The following is a 23,998-nucleotide window of genomic DNA, read 5'->3' as shown; positions in this document are numbered from 1 at the left end:
AATTGGTTCTTAGGCATAAAGATGAAAATGTTATAATAACTAAATGGATATTCATAAATAAGATGAATGAACAAGTTGAAGTTGTGAAAAAAAAGGAAAGATTAGTATGTAAAGATTATTCTCAATAGGAAGGTATTGATTAGAAGAAGATTTTTCTCCTATGGCTAGGATAGAGACAATTAGATATTTTTGGTATATACAACCAGAAATAATTTCAAAGTGTATTAGATGTATTTCAAATGGAGATTTGGAAGAGGAACTACACATAGAGAAACTTAATGGATTTCCTTTGACAAATAAGGAAGAGATGGTGTACAAGAAGAAAGCATTGTATGGATTGAAGAAAGCTCCAAGATATTGATTGCAATGTTAGACATGCATTTATTAAATTGGGTTTCAAGAAATGTAGTGCAAATAGTAACTTGAGAATTAATCTTGAAGGCCTTTCGATCATTGAGGTATTTTTTTATGACATTATTTTTTGGTGAAAATGATGAAATGAGAAATAAATGTTTGATTAATTAGAAGGATAATTTGAGAATTCTATGGTAGGTGAAATGAAATACTTTCTTGGTTTGAAAGTAACTTAGAATGAGTATGGTATACTTATATCTCACAAAATAATCTTAAGGATTTATTAATAAAGTTTGGTATGAAAAATTATAAACTAGTTGGAACTCCTATGTTTACTAGATGTAAGTTGATTTCTACTGATAATTCACCTAGTACTTTTTAGACAAGGTATAGTTGCATGATTAGAGGATTACAATATCTAATTTACATTAGCCCTAATATAGAAAATGCAGTTGGAACTGTTGCTAGATATCAAGAAAAACCCAAGGAACCTCACTTAGCAACTATGAAGAGGATTTTAAGATACTTGAAAGGACCATTGGAATATGGTCAATGGTATGATATCTATCTATCTATCTATCTATCTATCTATCTATCTATCTATCTAGCTATATATATATATATATATATATATATATATATATATATATATATATATATATAAAATTTTACCTTTTATGCTTATATTGATGTAGACAAGGTAGGAAACATTGGTGACATGAAAAGAAAGAAACATGATTACATATCTTAGTCTACTACAAAAGTAGAGTATGTTGTTGTTATAAATAATTGCACCTAGTTGATTTGGATGAAACAAATATTGGAGGATATTGGAATGCCCTTTAATGAGCTTATGGTTATGTATTGTGATAATACTAGCACTATAAACATGCAAAATAATCTCATTTTACATTTAAAGACTAAGCACATATCTATTGTGTATTATTTTCTGAACGAGAAAGATGCAAAGAAGGAAATAAGAGTAGAATATGTAAGCACAAAGGAACAAGTTGTGGACATTTTTACTAAGCCTTTAACTATATCAGAGGCATGCTTGGAGTGATGGCCCCACATTATGAAGATTGATTGATGTATTTGTGCATCAGTGGACAATACAAAGAAAAGCACATTCATATGATTGATATTGTTCCTAAGGGGTGTGGTTAAATTTAACAAGACAATTCTAATAGTTATTTTGATCAATCTCATTTAACAATATCTTCTAGCACTTGATTTCCCTTTTTGGTTACATATAGGCTTGATTTAAGAAGCTATTGTGATCAAAGGTATTGCATATCTTCCTTAATGAAATGTATTAGTTTGAAGAGATTGTTATCACAGAGGGATGATCATTATTTTAGATGCTTGGCACTATGATGGTACCCTTTTCCATTGATATCAAAGGGGATATATTCATGTGAAAAACCTTCATTTAGGAAGGTATGTCTATGGGAAGCTGGAAAGTTGTATATGTTGAGGATATTAAAAAAGTTGTGTTTATAAGACTTTTTGGACTGATTGTTTTTCACCATACATCCCCCTCCCTCTTAATTGTGGGGTGGAATTTTCTTATCAACATTCTTACTATAGAAGTAGCTCTATAAGAAACATGACACTTTACAATGAAATCAATGGCAGGTTAAAAATCAACAACCAAAAATCCTTCTAATATTATTTTGGAAAGATCAACATAACATCTAATATTCTTCAATTATGGTAATGTTAGGCTTTTCTATAAGTTTCAAACCATAAAACAAACCAAAGATGTTATTGAAGGAGAAACTATCAACAACAAGAGATTATCTAAAATTATTCAATGTAGCCAACATACATGATATCAACCCTATAGTGAAAGAAAAAACTAAAACGATCAATTTTAGAGTTGGGACCCAAATTCAACCCCAAAGGAGTGATTTGAGAAGTGAGACCTTCAAGGAATAATATTTTTTTCCTATGTGAAACAATTATGCAGAATAAATATTATCGTAAGTAAAAAAATTAGGACTAGGGAGAAAGTTTCAATGGTACAAACAAAATCATCTCAACCTAAACTAGAGCTAGGTTTAGAGACGAAAACTTCTCGTAGAAGATAGTAAGTCTCTTCAAAAACTAAAGGGAGATGATATATTTCCATGCCACAAGGAATCAAAGGAATAGAAGAAGATAAAAAATCTAAGGAAATTGAACTAGCTGAGTTAGTAGGGGAAGAATATATCAGGTCAATAAAATCATTTAAATGATTATCCATTTTTTAAGGAAAAACATGGGAGCTTAGAAGTCAATTTTCCCACCAAGTAGAGGAAGACCTAAGATGAGAGCCACAAGAGCATACATAGATTAAATGCCCCATAGAAAAATAATTATTGTAATGAAAAGGGAACTCATTCATATACATAACAATCTTTCCAGACAATCTCTTAAATTCAAATTAATATGTACATGGATATGTCTTAAATTCAAATTAATATGTACATGGATATAGGCATATGAGGTACATGAGAAGTAATTAGTACTCAAGTCCACCTCAAGGAAACAACAAGAGTATTGTACAAATAGCATCATAAATTGATTCAAAATAAAACTATAGTGGAAGCTCGGGAAATCTTACCCAAACAAGGAAAACATCAAAAAATTCATTTAATGAATTGAAGGAGGGTGTGCATGGATGAAGATACAAAAAATAATTGTTAAAATTAGGGATAATTTTTATTCCTAGCTTCTATCATAGGATTCTGTTACTGCAAAATCTATTTATGTAAGACTATGTTGTTCATAAATGGCTAAACATGTAAATCAATCCTTTTTTCTAGAATAAGAAAAGAAATATTATCAACCATCCCTTGATCTAGAATGACCAAAAGGGGTTGTTAAGATTTAGGGGAGGCATTTATGGGTTGAACCTAGAACATATGAGGAGGACCACCAAAGTGGTTACATAACTTTGGTGAACAAAGGAAGCTTTAAGTAGCGAGGTGTTAGTTGGATACAACAATGACATGAGCCACAAAATTAGCAATAGGGGGAGGATCAACATCAACATTAAATATTTGGAGGTAGGGGTAAGCAACCATGCTATCATAGAGACCAAGGGTTGAGAAGTACACACACCATACATGACTAGACTTTTACTAAAAATTGGAATATCCACAACTAGGCTGCAAGGAGGAAAGCAATTGAAATAAAGAACTGAAAAATCTGTCATCTTCTTCCTCAAGTTATTCACCTTGAGCAAATGGGTTTTATCAAATCTAGGTATATTCTAGACAATATAATCACTATGTGGGAAGGGATGGAATGGGCTCAACACTCCAAGAAATAGGCCATCTTTCTTAAGATTGATTTTGCCAAAGCCTATGGATGAATAGAGTGGCCCTTCATTCTTGCAATGCTTCAGGCACTTGGGTTTGGCCCTACTTTTCTGTAGTCAATCCAGATGCTTTTTGGGGATGCCTCTGCTTGCATCTGTATCAATGATTGACAATCTCAAGCCTTTGGGCTTTATCATTCAATTCGACATGGCTATCCTTTGGCACCTTCTCTATATGTGTTGGTTGCTAAAGGCTTTGGGTACTTGCTTGCCAATGCCATTTCACAAGGTAGGGTCTATGGTATTTCCCTTCTAAACTCCCTTGATTAGGTTGTAAATGGCCATTTCACAGATGACTTCTTCCTCACTCTCATTGAGGATGAGAATAACATTGCTTCTAGTCTGCAATGTCTTGACATCTTTTGTCTTGCTTCTGGGTCTACTATATAGTGGCATAAAACCCTTTGCTACAGGTAGTCTTCCCTTCCCCAACTTGCTTTTTTTGGGCAATAGAAGTGGAAATGGGTCCAACATGGTGAAATTTTTAATTTTTTGGGCATCCCTTTCACCTTTCAAGCTTTGGTCATCGAGCTCTAGAATGTAGTCCTTGTGCAAATAGAGAAGAAGCTAGAGTATTGGATCACCAAGCCTCTCTCCTTTGTGGGAAAATTTCAAATTTGTTCCAAGGTGTTGACCACCACCCATGTGTACTATTCTTCCTATTGGGCTCCTTCAAAGGCTTGTTATCTCAAACTTGAGTGTCTGCTATGTGACTTCCTCTAGGCTTTAGATGCTTCTCACTAGGGCTTTCATAGAGTTGCTTGGGATTTATGTTGTCTTCCCAAAGAGTTTGGTGGCCTTGGCTTGCTCTCTACCTTGAAGCAAGGTACTACTCTTTGTGCCAAATGGGTTATCCACACTCTTACTAGCAATGAAGCTTGGAAGATTTTGTTGAGGCACTACATTTCTTCAGGCTTCCCAGTTCACCAGCCAACCTAGAAGGGGATTGGTTTTTAGACTCTTCTTGTTATCATTGAATTTGTTCAAATCTAGGGCACCATTTTTACCAAAGGCATTTGGAAAGACTAGAAAGCCATTAAGCCCTAGCTTCGCTGGGCTAGTGACAAGGTCAGAGATGGGCTCTCCATGAACCAACATAATCTTTGGTGGTCACCGTTATTTTCTATCCTAGGTGTTCCAGTGGCCAAAGTACATGGGGCTAGTGCTCTACGCTTTTTCAAATGTGGCATAAGAACCCCTAAAGATCTTTTCTCTAGAGTTACTATGAGCTTATGGTCATGGGAGGATATGAAAGTGAAATTTTGGTTCACCCATCTAGATCACCAGACTTCTAATCTTCTAGTTTCTGCAGCGCCTTCCCATATGTTGCATAAAATTGGCATTCAGTCTTCTCACCCTTGGTGGAAAGACTAGAAGTGGTATCCAATTGCTCTAATAACCAGCTACAAGCCTAGCTTGGGTTACCAATGGCTAGTTCCTCACATGCTCATGGTTGAAGCTCTCAACCAAAGATGGCATTTGCAATCTTCTCACCATACTTGGAGTCATAGGTTTTCCACTGTGTGGCGAACTGTTATTGAGCCTAAAATTGCACATTTTGCCTGGTGTATTCTTTTCCAGGGCTTGGCTTTGGGCCCTCGACTATGGCACCTGGGACTTCTTGATCCCTGTTGCCCTTTATGTGGTCAACCAAAGACTTTTTGGCACATTTTTTGGTTTTGTAGTTGAGCTCAGTGTTATTGGTAATGGATCCACGATCTCTTTTGCCCCTTCTGCCCATAACCTTTCTCTTGGCATATGGTTGTTTAGGGAGACAACACTTAGATTCCTTTCACGTACTCTCAGATTTGGCATTCTTTCATATTGGAGATCTTATTTACCATTTGGAAAGATCGCAATGCTGTTATCTTTGCTAATAATACACTTGACATTAATGTAGCTATGTATGCTAAAACATGCATTTATAACAATGTCATGTTGTAGATTCAAGTACAAATAGATAAGGCGGCTTACTTGCAAGAGCTATTGGCACATTGGGGAAATGCCCCCTATATGGTTTCTTGTGTTCCACCGGATTTTTCCTTTGGTGACCGTACCCCTCCTCACAGTTGCTGTCGAGGGCATAGCAACTCTACTCACCACTCATACACGCCTTTCTCTTAGCCGCACCGCTCTCTCAACTGCAATGCTTTTGAGCGACGCCACTCTCCTGGAGGCTTTGATGGTCGGCACCGCTCCACCTCGCCCCTACAGAGGTTTGGTTTGGGGTGGTCCGCAATGTCTCCTCCTGTTGCCCCTACTACTAGTTGGTCCTCTGCTCGTTTAGACCCCAAGTGAGTGTTCCCTTGACTGAATCTAGCCATTTCTCCTCCCAAGCCTGAGGGAGAAAAAGAAGATGATGATGTTGTTGCTGCTAATGGATGGGCTCCCCTTGAGCCATCCACTCACCCCACCCCTGGGTGGGGATCTAATGATAAGGATCCTCCTCCCTCAGCTAGCATTGTGCTAGTAGCTTGAGGCTTTTTGTTTTCTTATATATATATATATATATATATAGTTGATCTCCAACCTTGGGCCATATGAACTTGTGAGGTGATCCTGAATCCCTTACCCTTTTTTTTGTGAATATGTAACTTTATTGTATTTCTTTTAATATAAGAAAGGGACTATTCATCAAAAATTTAAATTCACAAAATGCTCAAAAAAAAAATTATACAAATACTCAAATGTTCCATTTTTTTTATTAAAAAAGAACACAATAATCTTCACTAAAAGTCTAAACCATTCCACAATATATCTCAATATGCTATTGAGACAAATACAATATTTTGACATCTTTATATGAATCTCATACCTTATTAAATATACAACTCAACTATCTATTATTAGAACTTCGCGGCAAATATGACTGAGTTGTATTTTGATTAACAAGGGACTTACGCACCATATGCACTCCATTACAATATTTATTACTATTTTATAGACTATAAAACTATAGAAATAATGATACCAACAACAAGATCTCGAAAACCTAACAATTAGATAAGTAGAATCATTGCGAAGTGTGATGATTACATGCGAGATACCTCTATATTCGTTCTGGTATCACTTGCCAGGACATCAGCACTCAATATAAATATTGAAGTACATAAAAATTGGAACACTCACAATTAAACTGTAAAACTTGCATCATTTTACAGCTTGTCATTGACAAAATGATTAATATACCTACTACCAGCAAGTTAAAATCAATGGCTTCAGCGAATACGCCAGTGATCTTCTTCCATCTTTGTTTGGCTCCCAAGCTTCTCAGACCCAAATCCATTGCTGCTCGTTATATTTCTGAGTAGTGCATGCATATATAAAACATGCATACCTCAAGAGCTCATCTAACAAACTCAATCTTTGTAACGACATATCAAGTCAAACACAATTACTGAAAGGAATGGCCCTTAATTATTCTTCAGCGCCTTTGAAGTGGCTGATCCATTCATGGATCTAACCCAATTATCTCACCTTCCTTGCACTGATCCACTTCAATTTTAAGAAATCTTCTCTTTGAAGATATTATGCTACAACAGTTTCTTCTTGGTGACTGCAAGCATCATATTGAAAAACTCATTAGATTTCCCAACAAAGATAATGTATCAAAATGCATATTTCAAGTTCAAACAAATCATTGACAGAGTTCGAATTTCTACAAAATGATTAAATTTTGTCTGAAATGAAACAAAAGAAGAAAAAAATATTTCCTTACCTGATGTGTCATTAAGGTATTAGGTTTCTTCACAACCATAACCCACTCTATGGTCTCTGGTGAAGCCATGCTCCATTTACATTTAGGTGTAGGAACCTCATATTTGGTGTAATTGGTTATGATATTATTTGACTCAGGACTATCATACATCGCATTCTTCATATAGTAAACAAATGGTTTCTGACAAGGATGCCTACTGATGGGTCTGGAATTGAATGAATAGCCTGTGAAAGCAGCTCTTCTGTACCAACTCAAGAAGGTCCTGGAGGGCATTTCTAGATCTCTAGGGGGAATAATGCCCCTAAAAATTTGCACTGCATAACCCCATGATACTGAAACAGACCATTCCCTGTTGTCATCATAACATATACTTTGCTGCAAAATTGCTGTAGAGTCAAATTTGATGGGCTTGAAGAGGTGTTGCAATGCCTGTACCTGGTTGAGGTTGGGAAAGATGGGTTCCACAATGTCAAGGTGGTGAAGGGACACCAGAGGTCTCATTGGATGTGCAGCAAGCAATCCAAACACAGTCCCATATACATCAAACTGTAATTAAAGCCAGAATAGCACATCAACTATCAGACGCCACAATTCAAGGTAGAAAAACACATCAAATATCTGAAAATTCCATTAAAAAAATTAAAAAATCAGAGTTTAGTCATCAATATGCACACCATTCAACATTCAAGGATTTTTCTTCATACCAATTAACATTATCAAATTTATACAATCCATTTGCAATGTGCAAATTTTATTTTTGGATTCAATTGTGTAAGTTTCTTTAATATCAGTGTTTCCCATCATATTCCGTAATCTATCATCAAGATGAGAGAATGTAAGAATGATAGATCGAGTGTGATCTGAAACATTGATGCTAAAAACAACTAACACAATAAAAACCCGAAGTAAATTTTACACATATTCACACCATTCAACATTCAAGTTTTGTTAGACCCATAAAGTTATTATGATTATTATTAAAACATCACACACTAACAAAAAAATTAAGTTTTAAAAAAGTAACTTTGACTATCAAACACTTTTAGCCTAGAAGTCAGTCATTAGTGTGTGATGTTTACACAGTGGGTGTTGTTATACTAAAAAGGTTAATTTGTAGTATTATTGCTATAGTTATCAAAGGACTATATTCTGTTGGACTAGTGTGACTGCAGGCTGTGTCTACAAACATTCACTTTGATGTTGTTAGCTGTTGGCTTAAACATCACACACTAAGGTTTGATTCCTAGACTAAAAGTGTTAAATAGTCAAAATTGACTTATTTTTTCAAGCATAATTCTTTGTAGTATGTTATTTTTAAAAATTAACATTCATGTCACATGTACTCTAAGCTCTCAACTATTCACATTCAATCTATGCATTCATATCTAAAATGAGGTCTCCGATTTGTAGCCACAGATGAACTTGGACCAGCTAAAATTCTCAAAAATTAAAATGTAGTAGTCAAGATGGAACTTACTTGATGAAAACCAGGCTCCTTTGTCAAGGGCACACCAAGCTCGGCAATGCAAGCATGCATTCTGTCATCACTTCCATACAAACCCGGGTACCTCTGAATACACTCATCTTGAATAGATTCCAGTGCTTTGGCTAATGGATAACTGATTGCAAACCCACCACCTCCATAAGCCATGCCATATGAAAAATGCATATTCTGCAAATGGGTCTCAGACACACTTCCAATGTAGTACATTTGTCTATGGTCATATTGTGAGAGAACCCTAACAAGGTTCTCTGGAACAAACACAGTGTCATCATCTCCCATAACAAACCAGTGTACATCAGGAAGGCCCAACCTAAAAGTTTCGGAGACAATGCGTGAGATCCTAATGGCAGAAGGGTGGCCATATTTGTGTGTATACTTGAAGTGAGATGTATTGCTAGATATTCTCAATGGAGGCAGACCCAAGGATTCCTCCTCAACATTCTTGTCTAGCCATACGAAACCCCTCGTTTCATTGGGCCTCCACCATAGTCTTATGTACTCTTTTCTCTTCTCCCACAAGCTACTAGAAGCCGCTATTCCAAACACTATATGCTTCAAATCAGTTGCACTACTACTACTGACAGTCTCTGAGGCAACAGCAATGTTAGCAACCACCATTTTCTTGCTTTTGAAACCTGAATTCTTCTCAGATTCATTCAATGATTCCATGGACAACTCCTTTGGTTTTTCTTGATCCTTTGTGAAGTTTATAGACTGCCAGCGAAATTGGGTATTGGTAAAAATATGCAGAGAATAAACCACATAAGTTATACAGATGAATAATATGAGTGAGCCCTCTATCTTCCTCATTCCAATTCCCCAATTCTTGGAGCTCACATGTTTTCCCCACATGGGATTCTCAAGTTCCTCTTTGGGGGTTTTCTCCATGTTGGTCTCCATGAAATGATGATATTACCTAGGCAGCCTGCTTTGTCAGTTTGAAGGTGGCAGGGTTCTGAGGAGAAGAGGAGAGAATTGCACTAGAGTTTTGTACGTAGGGATTTCTTGCATGGATGAGGACAATTACACTCATCATTTATAGGTTGTCTAGAAAACTGTTACACATCTAGAGAAGAAAGGGTGGGTTTATGCAAGGGTTATTTGGGCAAGGTGGTAGCACACATTTTAATTAGTGTTAGGTTAAGTTTTTCTGATGGGTATGATAGGGTAAGGAGGAGAGTTTTGAGGACAATACTAGAATCTTAAAATATAAGAATTAGTAGAATTGATAGACTAAATTTGTGGTATTTTAAAAACTAACTTCAAATCTTTTCTAAAAGTCAAAGTCCCCAATCTGCCTTAAAAATACTATGACCACAGTCTAAATAACTTTAACATTTACTAATGCAAATAGATCATTAGAGGGAGTCTTAAGAAATGATCATAATAAAAACAAGAATTGAAAGGAATATAGTTATTATATTATAATTATTATTGATCATGTAACCATCCATGTTGAATTTTAAAAACATGAAATTATTTTAATATTTATGATAAATAATTGTTATGTAAGCATACATGCTAAAAAAACTTTAAAAGACAAACCGTCGACATGGATTCCTTTCTACAATAATTGGGAAGAAAATGTCATTGAAGTCATTGAATTGCAATGACAAGAAGTGAATAGATTCCATTGATTCATATAATGAAAAAGTAAATAGATTCCATTGCTTCATATAATGAAAAAAGCTGGAGCATAGTCAAGGCCATTGACTTTTTGTTTAAAAGTGTTTTTTCTTAAAACTTCTTTTATAGAAAGAAACGTGGACAAATTAAAAATCAATCGTCAAATGAAATTGCTAATTGTATATAAGTGGTATTCTAGAAACGTGCTATCACTAGACAAAGAATGTAATTATTCACTAATATAAATGATTTAAGGTAATCTCGTTAGGAATCATTCATAAATTTGTCTTATCTTGTTTAAGAGACAAAAATGGCACTATTCCTTTGTTTTGTTTTTTATTAATTCTTTAAGGGAATATTTTTCATGTCACATTAAGTAATTTAGCATTGGAAATGATATGCTCTTTTCAATTTATTATTATTTTAATATATGAAATTTGATCTTTATATGTAAATATTCCTTTTTCGAATCGATTGATAAACAATTCACAAACTCTTTATATAATATATTATTTTTAATTATTAATTAATTGTCACTTTTATGATAGTTTATACTAATTTCTTTTTATTTTGACATTTAGATATATATATTTAAATTATTTGATTTAAAAAAAAATATTGATCAATACACTAACATATTCAATCCACATAAACATGGTACAAACTTTTTTAGTTTAATTTAAAATTGTGAACACTTTTTAACAATCAATTTTGATATTGATATGTGATGGTAAAGAATTCTATTGATATAATAGCATATGAGTAGAACGATTATTTTGTATGAAAATACTCAAATACTCTTTGAGCTTAAATATAATCAATAGGGTGTTCCTAAAGGTATAATTGATAAGGTGATGATAGTCTAGCCATAAAAGATTACATAAATATTTAACAAATTATAAATTGGTCAATTAATAATTAGTATATATATAACAAATAATTTATTAAAAACTAACCAAATACAATGGAAATATTTTTTTATAATTTTTACTACGTGAAGGTGGCAGCTACTAATATTATATTATAATAAAAAGATGGTTAAAAAGCTCATGGAAGAAAGAACCAAAAAAGAAAACCTTCTCTCCTTGTGAAATGCAAAAAAGATTAGTTGTTTGAAATGGATCAACCTAGACTAATGAAGGAGCTTTATAATTGGTCTTATAAAAATGACCTTACAATTTAATACAAAAGCTCCAAGAAAGTAATGCCTAGCTAAGACCAAAGGCCATATGCATTGAAATGGGATACCTCTATTCCTTTTTTCAATTTGGCAACATCAAAATAGTTTCTCTGCAAAGCTCCCTATCTTCCCTTTGCACTAGGTAGAGATACTACTTACAATAATTTGTTACAATTCCATCTATTTATTGCCTTATTTTGAGGTGAAAAACCTTGCAAATTCTTGTCATGGTTTCTTTTGACAAAACAAGACGAGTGGGCTTAGTAGTTGAAACAAGTTGAAAAACTCTTAATAAAAACAATAGTAAGATGAGCTAAAAAATGCAAACTTGGCATATTTATTGCATGTAGTTTGTGAAGCCCTCCATGAAAAAAGATTACATGGATAGATGTAATGCTTTACACATATAATGGAACCCTAAAGGCATTGTAGGATCCATCAAAAAATTTGAGCTACAACAAATTAGATCTCAACTTACCCATACTCGACAATGACAATACTATAGCTCGCTACCATGTGTTACTCTCATTTGCATTTGAGTGTTTTCATTAGTGCAATTCTATGATGTAGATGAAGAATTATTAATGAAAGAGAGAGAGGTAGTGAACCTTGACATTGAAAAAATAATGTCATAAAAAAATGCAGATACTGAGTAAAGGATAACTCACTAAGTAGAATAATTACTAAGAAGCATACTAAGAAGCATACTTATCAAGCAATGTATGGAAACCAAGAAATGTTATGACTACGCATGCCATTTATTGAGTGAAGTATGTTGATGAGCATGTATATTACTAAAGGATGACAAGTTTACCGAGTAGGTTAGTCATTGCTTACCGAGCATTACAAGATGATCATGAATGTTTGCAAATGCACAAAAAATTATGCATTTGATCTCTATTGATCTAGGAAATGGTTTACAAAGATAGAGATGAAGATTATGTAAGGTTTACTGGAAATGAAACATGATTTTATGGATCCCTAGACACAAGTATTGACCAATGAAAATAAAGCAAGGAATATTGATAAGAGTGAATGAATAAGGATTATTGATCTAATTGATTGAGCATTCCAAATTTTTCTAAACCCTAATTGGGTCATGTATGATAGTTCAGGAAAAGTTTTTCTAAACAAAGCTACTAAGCAACAAACAAGGGAAGATTTGTTGAAATCAGCCACAAGAAGGAGATATCAGAACATACCATATCATATCTAAATTAGACAAAGTAAGTTGCACATTGTCAGATCACTTTACTATTAGTTTATTACCTTTCTAGCATAAAATATTCTAATAGAGTGGAATTAAAAGTCTTTATGTGAGATCTGTTAACCACATGCACACTTGAAGAGTGTTGCTAAATCCTCTAACAAGGTGAACTTTAAAAAGTTCTATTATATTACTCCTAACAGGGTAATGTTGAGCTATCATTTTGCATGCTTCTTAATGACATGAATCCTTTTGAACTCCTCTCTTGAAAAACTAATCTAGGATCAACTCCAAGGTTCTGGGTGATCTTGTGACCTACTGGAATCCTCTCAATTGAAGATAAATGTGTATGTCCATGAGGAGGCCTTTGCTAGTTCCAACCAATTTTGGATAAGATGTTTGATCTTCTGTTTTGAAAAGTAATCACAAAAGAGATATATTTTTGGTATTTTCTATTTCGTGATGAATGCAATTTATTAATGCAACTATATGAATTCCTATTTTAACAAAGTGTTAGCAAAGAAAATGAAAATGATAAGGTAACGAGAGATTAAAGAAAATAACTTGAAAGGAAAATTCCTAATTGACATAAACCATGGTAACAACACGTCTTTGAGTTAAATTATTGAAAAGAGCGACTAGGAAACCAATGAAAATAGGAGCAACACTTCCTCGATTCTAGTGATGCAATCATCGATGGAAAATCAATAATAACTAAAAGATGTTTCACTTCTCATCGAATTGCAAGGCCATGAAAAGTGTGCTCATGTGAGACAAGAACCTATGCAGGAACAATAGGTGATCTTTTCTCCAAATCGGTACACATCAGTAGAATTCATTAACATGAGGCAAACACCAAAACTAAAAGGTTGCACAATCATAACAACACAATAAAACCATTGGCTCCATTATTATTCATGAACATGCATTCACAAAAATAACACACTCTGGCAAGAATAACTACACTTAGAATGAGAGCACCGATACCATATATTATTGCATCAAAATAATAACTTGGAATATATATTACACCCATGTATCTTTAAGATATCACCTCCTCCTCCCTTGTGCTAGGAGAGAGAGTTCTTAAAATGCAACTCATGCTAAAAAAAAATTTAAAAAAATTCTAATTATATACAAACTAACTCTCTAAATGGTGTGATGACATGAAGAAATAGATGTGTTTTGGACCCTTTTTGTGAACATTTCTTTATAACATGCTAAACTTTGTCATCCTTTAAGTATAGTATTTTGTACTTTTTGATGTATAAGATATGAACATATGGCATAGAAATGATACTTGGAATTATGTCTAAAAAGGGTTCAATGATGATCATAGGTACATCCAAGCCAAGTCAAAATTGCTCAAAACAACTCAAGCGAAGGACGAGTGCCATGGAATCACAAGTATTAAAGGAGGAGTATCATGGCACCATTGTAGCTAGAAACTTAGTAGCAAAAATAGAAGGGACATGTTTAAATGAAATAATAAGGGACCTATTCGGTGGCATAGAAAAGGGACCTGATCCAACAGAATAAGAGGGACTTGGTGAAGTAGTTGAGCTAGAAAGCAAGCATCTAGGTGATCAATTAAACATGCAAGGAATTTTTACACAATACCTAGATCCATAGAATCTATTAAAGTTAGATAGAAGAGAAGATCTAGCATCTACTATGCTCTGTATTTATGAGAATTCAAGAAGATAATTGATGTTTTTATGTTGCATGCTTGCATGAATCTTGAGTTGTAACAAACTATCCTTCATGAAGAAGTCATGATTGTAGCAATCTGTTATTCCCTTCCTTTTAAATAAGACCTTGTCTATATCTATAAGGTCAAGTAGTAAGTAGATTAATAGAGTTATCAGAGATCCTATTTTCTAAGCAAATGTAATACTGCCTATTTGAATGAATACATGATTTTACTGAGTTTCTATACTTCCATCTGAGTTAATCTTTTCTTCATTCTTTTGTGGGGGCCTATGTGGAAGGTGAAGTTTACTTTAGCAAATAGGAGTTAGACTTAGTTTTCTAAGTTAAGTTTAGAACTACTATTCCTACAACCACTGGAAACATAACTAGTCACTATTCCTACAATAGTAGGTGCATAGATGTATCGTTAAGTAATTAGAGTTTCCTTCCAAGCATTTGATAGCTATCTTTCCTTTTGATAAAATAGATTTCCTTAATGGTTATTTTATTCAAGGTAGTAGTGACTTTTAGTAGAGGCTAGAGAATATACTTTGCAGACACCATCTCAAGTTCATGCTCCCAGATTGATATTTAATGAAGATCAGCATAATACTTTGGTAGTAAAGGATGTTCAATCCTTCAACTAAAAAGATGTTATATTGGTTCGATATTTCTTGGCATTGTTGTCGGGGATGGTGTCGGTCTAGTGTTCACTATCAAGTCACCTAGTTAGTTTCATTCTTTAGTATTTTGCATGCATAGGAGAAGAGACCACCTTGGAGGATTTTTTCCCAACTTCAATCAAGAAGATCCCTTTCATCTTGATCCTAAGGAAGAAGAAAGAGAGGAACTATTTGAGAATGTGTTTGCAAAAGCACCTGATCAAGTGCGATCACCAACCACATTTGAAGAATCCTTCCATTTGAATGATCTTTCTGCTAAGCCAGAATATCAAGATAATCCATTAGCTCTAGTCATTTATCAACCACCACTAGGAAATCAACAAATGGTAACTACTCAGACTACCTTTCCCTTTGCAATCCCCACTCAGAAGGGTAATCAAAATTTGAAAAATATACCCTTAGCTACCTTACCAAAGTTCTATGGCCTTATTACTAAAGACCCACAAAATTTTCTCTTCAAGTTTGACATTCTTTACCAAAGTTATGATTACACCATAGATGCTCATAAACTGAAATTATTTCCATCAACTCTCAAGAAGCTGCCTTAAGATGGATTATGAGTCTAGGTGCGAATGCTATGATAGATTGGCCAACTATGTGTAACTTGTTCCTTACTAAATATAAGGAATATTGCAGGGGCCATGACTTAAAATGAGATGACATTTTCAAAATTTCATAGAAGGAGGATGAAACTTTGGAGGACTCTGTTGCATGATTCATGTTGAACTTGCAGCATAACACACATCATCAATTGAATAAGGAGTCCCAAAAGCATCTCTTTTTGAAAGGAGTGCATGAAAGGAGTACATAAGCCTTAGACTTAATGGCTGGAGGTGACGTTACATAGAAGATGTGGGCTAAAATCTAGAACATTTTTTTGAACTATTCTAGAGAAACAATAAAAAAAGGACAAGGCTTGAGGGACTTACTCCAAAAATCTCCTGGTGCTGGAGTATCCAAGATAGAATTGTCAAACCTCTTATCAGATTTCAAGCAAGACATCATTAATGATGTTGCTACACAACTGGACACCATGCAAGCATGGAGGAAGAAGGAGGATGTTGACATTATGTTAGAAAAATATTGCCCTCACTATAGAGAAAATAAATGTAATTGTCGATGCAAGCCTATTGCTAGTTTGGAGTCACAACACGTGCCTATTGAATTTAAGGCAATTGATGATGATGGAGAATTGCTCTATGTTTCTCAAGGAAGTCCTTGGGCTCCGAGATCTGGTATTCCTCAAGACCCACTTCATAATTATGTTGGTAATAGTCAATGGCAATAGCAACAACATGATAGCTATAATAATTGGTAACAACCTAACCAAGGTTGGCAACAACCTCGGCAAGGTTGGTAGCAACCTAACCAGGGTTGGCTGCAACCTTAGAAATGTTGGCAGCAGCCTAGCCAAGGTTGGTAACAACCTAACCAGGGTTGGCAACAACCTCAACAAGGTTGGCAGCAACCCCGACAAGGTTGGTAGAAACCTTAGCAGGGTTGGCAACAACCCTAGAACTGGCAGTAGCAACAACATTAACAAACCTTGATACAACCTCCTCAACAGCAAGCCTTAATGCCTCTTGCAACTAATACAACCTCTCCAAAATAGCCACAATTACCTGCACAACCTATGCCTAATCCCAATAATACAAAGCCTTGAATCCAACAACAAAGCTATTCCATCACCTTAAATGATATTCATCTCCAATCTGGGATGACACTTGCATCACCTTAGCAACCCATTATAATAGAAGTGGATGATACCTTTGCTACGTTAGTTCAAGACCCTACAACCACTATCTCTCCTACAGTAAAGAAACCACCATTTCCTGGTAAGTTAATAGAGAAAACTTTGCCAAATGAAAATCAAGTTGCACTGGATTTGCTTGAACAACTCAAGCAAATGATAGTAAAAATCCCCTTGCTTGATGCAATAAAAGAAGTACCCATATATACAAAAGCTATCAAGGAAGCCTATATTAAAAATCTAGGTAGGAAAAAGAAGGACCAAAAGACTATCCATGTCCTTGGCTAGCTTTCTGATCTTATGCTTGATAACCTTAAGATATCCAAGTATACAGACCCTAGAAGTCTAGTAGTAACACTTTCCATTCAAGGAATACAAGTGCAAAATGTCCTAATAGACTTAGGAGCATCCATTAATGTAATGACCAAGGAAGTCATGTCCAAATTAAATATCATTGGTCTCAAAAAAATACCAATAATCTTGCAATTAGCAAGTAGTTTGACCATCATTCCTGATGGTATGTTAGAAGATGTCACTGTTACACTACATTAATGGGATTATCCAGTTGACTTTGTGGCACTTTCTCCAAAAAAAGGTACTAGAGGGTATCCTATCATTCTAGGATGACCATGGTTAGCCACAATAGATGCTTATATTACATGCTGATAAGGGAAAATGACCATTTCAAATGGTATGAACACTAAAACTTAACCTTGTATTCTCCTACTCAGCCTTTGCTGCAGGATGATCAAGTTGTTTGGCCAAATTTTGGTGATTCAAATATGGACATGTTGGAAATCTGATTGAAAAGCTCATTATTGAAGACCAAAGAGTTGAAGTCAAAGAGGGAGATTGTTGCAAAGAAAGAAGTTTGTTGTTTTCAATCATTGTTTTTTCATTGATGTCAAACATGATATTTGTAGGAATGACATTTGCTTATAAGATCTAGGTACTATCACTTAATTGATTGATGAAGATTTGATCAACAAGATGTAATAAGAGCACCTAAGGGAAAGGTTGAGTTATGATGTTTTAATGAAGTGCAAGGATCAGTTAAGATAATGGTTAAATGATGTATTGATAGCATACTCAAAGAAATAGAGGTTGGTCACACTTAGAAACATTAGAGGAAGAAGTTGTAACAAGGTTGATTGCAAAGCTTAAACTAAGATCTTTTAGTGGGTGCCAAGCAAGTTAGTTGAAGCTGAGAAAATTCTCAGTTGGAGCCTAGTGAAGATTAGGTGCAAAGCATTATAAAATTCTAGTGTGTCAAGTGAAGATCAAGTGCTGAGCATCAAAAAATTCTTAGTTGGTGTCGAGTGATCTTCAGGTGCCAAGCATCAGGAAAAACATAGTTGATGTCGAGTGACATAGTATGTGCTGAGCACCAGTATTTCAATAGTGCTGAGCTACTGCATTATTTCAAATGACGAAGATTCATTGAATCTAAGCCAACATAGTGATTACATTGAATTTTGTGAATGAGTTGGAAGATAAGGATGATGAGTTGGTGGCACAAAATCTTATGTAAACCATTTTTGGTGAATTCTAAAGGATTATTCAAGAAGTTTCTAGAGGAAACATAATATGGGTTAGATGCAATGAATCCTACCTAATCCATATGAATTGAAATTAAAGGATGGAAGAATTGAGTGGGAAAAGAAACTCCAAGACTTCTATTTAAGGAGTCATAGACCAAGAAGCAAAGAGCTGCTAATACTGTTGCTATTGAAGAGCCAAATCTGCAAAGTAGTTGGAAGGGTGTCAAGAAGGAGAAATCTAGGAGAAGAAAGGGCATAGAGGCTCTGCTTCTACAAGTGGTCATGAAGAGATGATTAAACTGTACATTGAGTATGGATACTCAAGGAGACTAAGCTTGAAAGGAGGGGAATCTGTCAAGAGTTGCAGAGATTGAAGGCCAGGCAAGAGTATGAGCTGAGAAGTGATCTAAAATTTGAAAGATAAGTTGTATGTTGTAGTCAAGTCAAAAATTTTCTAATGCTCTCTAGCAATTGTATTATATATGAAAATCCTATGGACTTAGGTTGGCCTAACAACCATTTGTAAATCCTTTAATAGGGTAGCATTCCAAGTGAATGTTCTAAAGTCCTCTAACTAGGCCCACTTCTAATAGGGTGGTTAAATCCTCTAACAAGGTCACATTTAACAGTGTGTTGTAAGTCTTTAACAGGGCAGGCCTTTCACAAGGCATTACTTCATAAGAGTGAGATTGAGTAGCATGTTACTGGTGGTTTTTCCCAAATTGGGTTTCCACATAAATCACTATGTTATGTGTTGATTTCTTGTGTATTATGCTTGCATGTTGATTTATAGTAACTTATTGATTAGAAAAGTTAAAGCTTGGATGAATGAATGGTTGAATGGGCTCACTATACTTAGTGAAAAGTTTGAGTAGGACATTTGGACCTTGAATAACTTATTCACACCCCCCCCAAGTTATTCTAAAGCATTTCTAACAATTGGTATCAGATCCATCTGCTGATTTAGTTTCAAGGTACTAGAAGTAAGAAGATCAAGATGTCCAAGAGAGAAGTTCCCAAGCTCAAAAAAGACAACTTTGCTGTATGGAAAAGTCTGATGAAATTGCACCTTGGATCAATGGGTGACTATGCAAAAAATTCAATTGTAATAGAACATGTAAATCCAGTAGGACCTCTTACTGTAGATGATTTGAACAAAAAGAAGGAGAACAATCAAGCAATGTTGGAGATTGCCTCTACATGTAATAATGCAGAATATGATGACATCAAAGATTGTGACACTGCATTCAAGATGTGGAAAGCCTTATTAGATATCTACGGAGGAGATCATAATGTCTAGAGAGCAAAGAGAGAAAGTCTAAGAGGAAATTTTGATGACATGAAAATGGAGGAAGGTGAAAATGTTGCTCAATATGCTGCAAGAATGAAAGAAGTGGTAAGTGTAATAAGAAGTCTAGGTGATTAATTGCAAGAAGAAATTTTCATCAACAAATACTTAAGAACTCTACTCCCTATGTATGCTATTAGAGTTTCAGCCATCCAAGAGCTAAGGTGTGTACAAGGAAACACACTAACCTTTGAAGGAATAGTGGGAAGACTTACTACATTTGAGCTATCCAATTTTGACAGCTACAGACCTAAGAACCTTGAATCTACTTTCAAGGCCAAGATGACAATAAAAGACACTAAGGAGGATACATCAAGCAAAAAGAGAATAAAGGGAAAACATGCATCCAATGATAGCAACGCAGATGAGGAAGATGTGGAACAGTTAGAAGCAATACTGGCTAGGAGATTCCATAGAGGCAAAGGTAAATTTAAAGGTAAGCTCCCTATCATATGTTTCAATTGTAATGAAGTATGTCGTATTGCTGCAAGATGTACATAGAAGAAGAACTACAAAGAACGAAACAAGTATAGGAACAAGAGAGAAGATGATAGAAAAGACTATAAGGAGAAAGACAAGAGATGCTACATTGTTGAGGAAGATTCTGATGAGAATGATGATGAAGTAGTCTATGTGGCTATGAAGGATGAATTAGATGAAGATGAAGCAACAACATTGGTTACTTGTGTGAACAAGAATGACAAGTGGATCATAGACAATGGATACTCACATCACATGACAATAGATAAAGGTAAATTCATTACCTTTACTCAATATGATGGAAATAGTGTTAGATTTGGTAATGATGCTCCATGTCAAATCAAAGGAAAAGGTTCTATTAAGCTCACAGAGAAAATTTCATGTGATAATGCATACTATGTTGAAGAATTGAATTACAATTTGTTGAGTGTATCACAGTTAGGCAATTGAGGTTGCAAAGTTGAATTTAGAAACAAAACTACCAAGATCTATGACAATGATGGAAATCTTATAGAAAAAGGTGAACAAACTAGGAGTAATTTGTTTTACCTAGATATGGAAGATGCAACATGTCTTATTGTTAAATTTTATGATGTGTGGTTGTGGCATAAAAGGCTATGTCATGTTAACTTTGATAACCTGATCAACATCAGTAAAAAGAAGAGAGTCAGAGGATTGCTAAAACTAAAGAAACTTGAAAATACAATGTGTAAACAATGTCAACTAGGGAAGATGACTAAGTCTAGTTTCAAAACAAAAACATATACTTCCAAGGAAGTACTAGAGTTAGTTTATACAGACTTATGTGGTCCAATAGAAGTGCAAAGCTACCTAGGGGACAGATACATAATGCTATTTGTGGATGACTATTCTAGAATAATGATTGCTATGTTTTTAAAGCAAAAATCTGATGCATTTTAAACTTTTAAGTGGTATTTGGCTAGAGTTGAGAAGGAAATAGGAAAGAAACTGAAATGCCTAAGGTCAGACAAAGGAGGTGAGTTCACATCAAAAGAATTTGAAATATTCTACAATGACAAAGGTATCAAAAGGAAAACATCAGCACCAAGAACTCCACCAGACTGTGCAAGAATCTTGATGATGGAGAAAAATGTTGCACTAAAATATTGGAGAGAAGCTATAAGTACTTCAGTCTGTGCACTAAATAGAGTTCAAATCAAGAAAGGTACAAATGCAACACCTTTTGAATTATGGTATGGTCACTCACCCAATATTAAACATTTCAAAGTGTTTGGTTGTAGATGCTATATTCTCAAAGATACTAGAAATGGAAAGTTTGATGCTAAAAGTGATGAAGACATATTCCTTCAATACTCCACTAGAAGTAAGGCATATACGTGTTTGAACACTAACACTAAGAAGATTGTGGAGAGTGCAAGTGTAAATTTTGATGAGCATGTAGAAGTTCAGTTTGATGAGTCAAAGCAAACAGAGGATTATAGATCATTTGTATAATTTTATGAAGAAATGATTGTTGAAGACAATGCTACAAATCAAGTTGGGAATCAAAAAAAAATTTCTGCATCTGCTGAGTCTCAACCAGTGAATGCTAAGCTACATTCAGAAGCCAAGCTACATAATGTAAAAAATGCTCATTCTGACTCTAAAAACAATCTACATGAGAGGAATGATGAAGTGTTAGATGAAGAACAGAAAAATGACCATGAAGCTGAAGGATCAAATATGGAAATGAGGATAGAACTAAGATTAGCCAAGTATGTGAGAAGACATCACCCTATAGAACAAATCATTGGTGACAAGGATGCTAGACCAATGACAAGGAATAGATCGAGGAATGGATCATGTCTGTTAAGAAAAGTTGAACCTAAAATAGTGAAAGATGCACTACAAGATTATGACTGATATAAAGACATGGAAGAAGAGATAGATCAAATTAAGAAGAATAAAACATGATCTCTAGTTCCTAGACTAACTGATAAGAATGTGATTGGTACCAAATAGGTGTTTAGAAACAAACTTGATGAGAATGGAGAAATAACAAGAAACAAAGCCAGGCTAGTTTGCAAAGGCTATGCACAAGAAGAAGGATTGGATTATGGAGAGACATTTGCCCCTGTTGCAAGAATGGAAGGAGTAAGAACATTACTTGTATATGATGCATACAAAGGTTTCAAAGTGTACGAAATGGATGTAAAGTCTACTTTTTTGAATGGTATACTAGAAGAGGAAGTCTAGATAGAACAACCTGAGGGATTTGCTGATGAGAAAAACAAGGACGTGGTCTACAAACTACACAAAGCACTTTATGGATTAAAGCAAGCACCTGGAGTATGGTATGAGAGGTTGCACAAATACAATGATTTTTTTAGTGGCGAATCTTCGCCAATTGGCTATTCCATCTCTTAGGGAAATTGCAATTTGGCTAATGAAACATACATATGGGGTCAACCATGTCGCCAAGATATTAAATAATTTGGGTCAAAATCCAAGGCTAATCGCTCATTAGTTTACACATAATTGGTCCAAATCTCAATCCAATTGCCAATATAATCTACATTTGGAACACAATTATTTTAAATTTTTTGCAAATGTTTCCCTAATGTTTTCTTATTGGACAATGTTATTTTGCCCTTAAAATAAAATAATATTTTACCTCGGGTTGAGCATTGCCTGCGATTTTGCTGATGTGTGTCTCCAACTATCCTTGTTTAGCCAACTACTTTCTATTTTGGTCTTTTGGACACCTATCCTAATTCTGGGAAGATTTAGACTTTATGGTTTGTCATTTAAACTTAGACCTAAAATAGAGTTGAAGCCATTGATCTATATTACATCAACAGTCCAAGTTAATTCCTTTCACCATAAAAATGACAATATTAAATGTGGTGACAACCAAGTTAACAATAAAAAAGCATATTATTAATTGAATCTTAATGGATTGGCATACTACAAGTACATTGTACAGTGTACACTTGGCATGTGGGTCATGGACCACTTGCGATTCTATAAATTCACCATAAAATTAAATGATCTCTCTTTGGAAAATGATACATTATTCAACTATATTAATATTTTGTGTTATATTAAATAATTAATTCACCTCTTACATTACAAAAATGTTTATGATAGACAAAAAAAATTACCTACATTTATTTGTAAAAAAATTCACCACTGTTATTATTAAATTTTGATATGAAAAGGAAAATTTTGCCAATAGAAAATAATTTTCTCCCTTTCCTCGAATGAAAAAATCTTGCTCAATTAGAAATTTTTCGTGCATATTTAATGTTGAATTCACCAGCATTTTACAATTTTTCCTTGGGAGGGGTTTCTTAAAGTTATCCCTACACAAATATCTTGTGAAGATAGGATTTGAGAGAACATATGACAACAAAAACTTGTACATCAAAGCTAAAAAGGTAAAGACATTTTGATATTAGAAATCTTTGTTGATGATATAATATTTGGAGGAAAAGATGTTCTTTATAAAGATTTCGTTGATCAAATGAAGAATGAATTTGAGATGTCAATGTTTGGAGAAATTAAATTCTTTGTTGGATTGCAAG

At 34.5% G+C, this 23,998-nt stretch overlaps 1 protein-coding gene across 1 annotated transcript; it reads right to left on the bottom strand.

Moving 5' to 3' along the window:
- Nucleotides 1-7,172: 7,172 nt before the first annotated feature.
- Nucleotides 7,173-9,831, bottom strand: LOC149566367 (uncharacterized). The gene is made up of 3 exons (XM_089816461.1): nt 8,917-9,831; nt 7,440-7,985; nt 7,173-7,277 (listed from the first exon to the last, which is right to left on the bottom strand). Exons 1-3 carry the CDS (start codon nt 9,829-9,831, stop codon nt 7,173-7,175), a joined length of 1,566 nt encoding a protein of 521 aa, XP_089672587.1.
- Between the last annotated feature and the right edge of the window lie 14,167 nt (nt 9,832-23,998).

Source organism: Cupressus sempervirens, chromosome 3 (genome assembly GCF_028749045.1).
Source record: "Cupressus sempervirens isolate cs-2001-9-10 chromosome 3, ASM2874904v1, whole genome shotgun sequence".
Lineage (NCBI taxonomy): Eukaryota > Viridiplantae > Streptophyta > Pinopsida > Cupressales > Cupressaceae > Cupressus > Cupressus sempervirens.
This window is presented reverse-complemented; position numbering and strand designations above follow the sequence as displayed.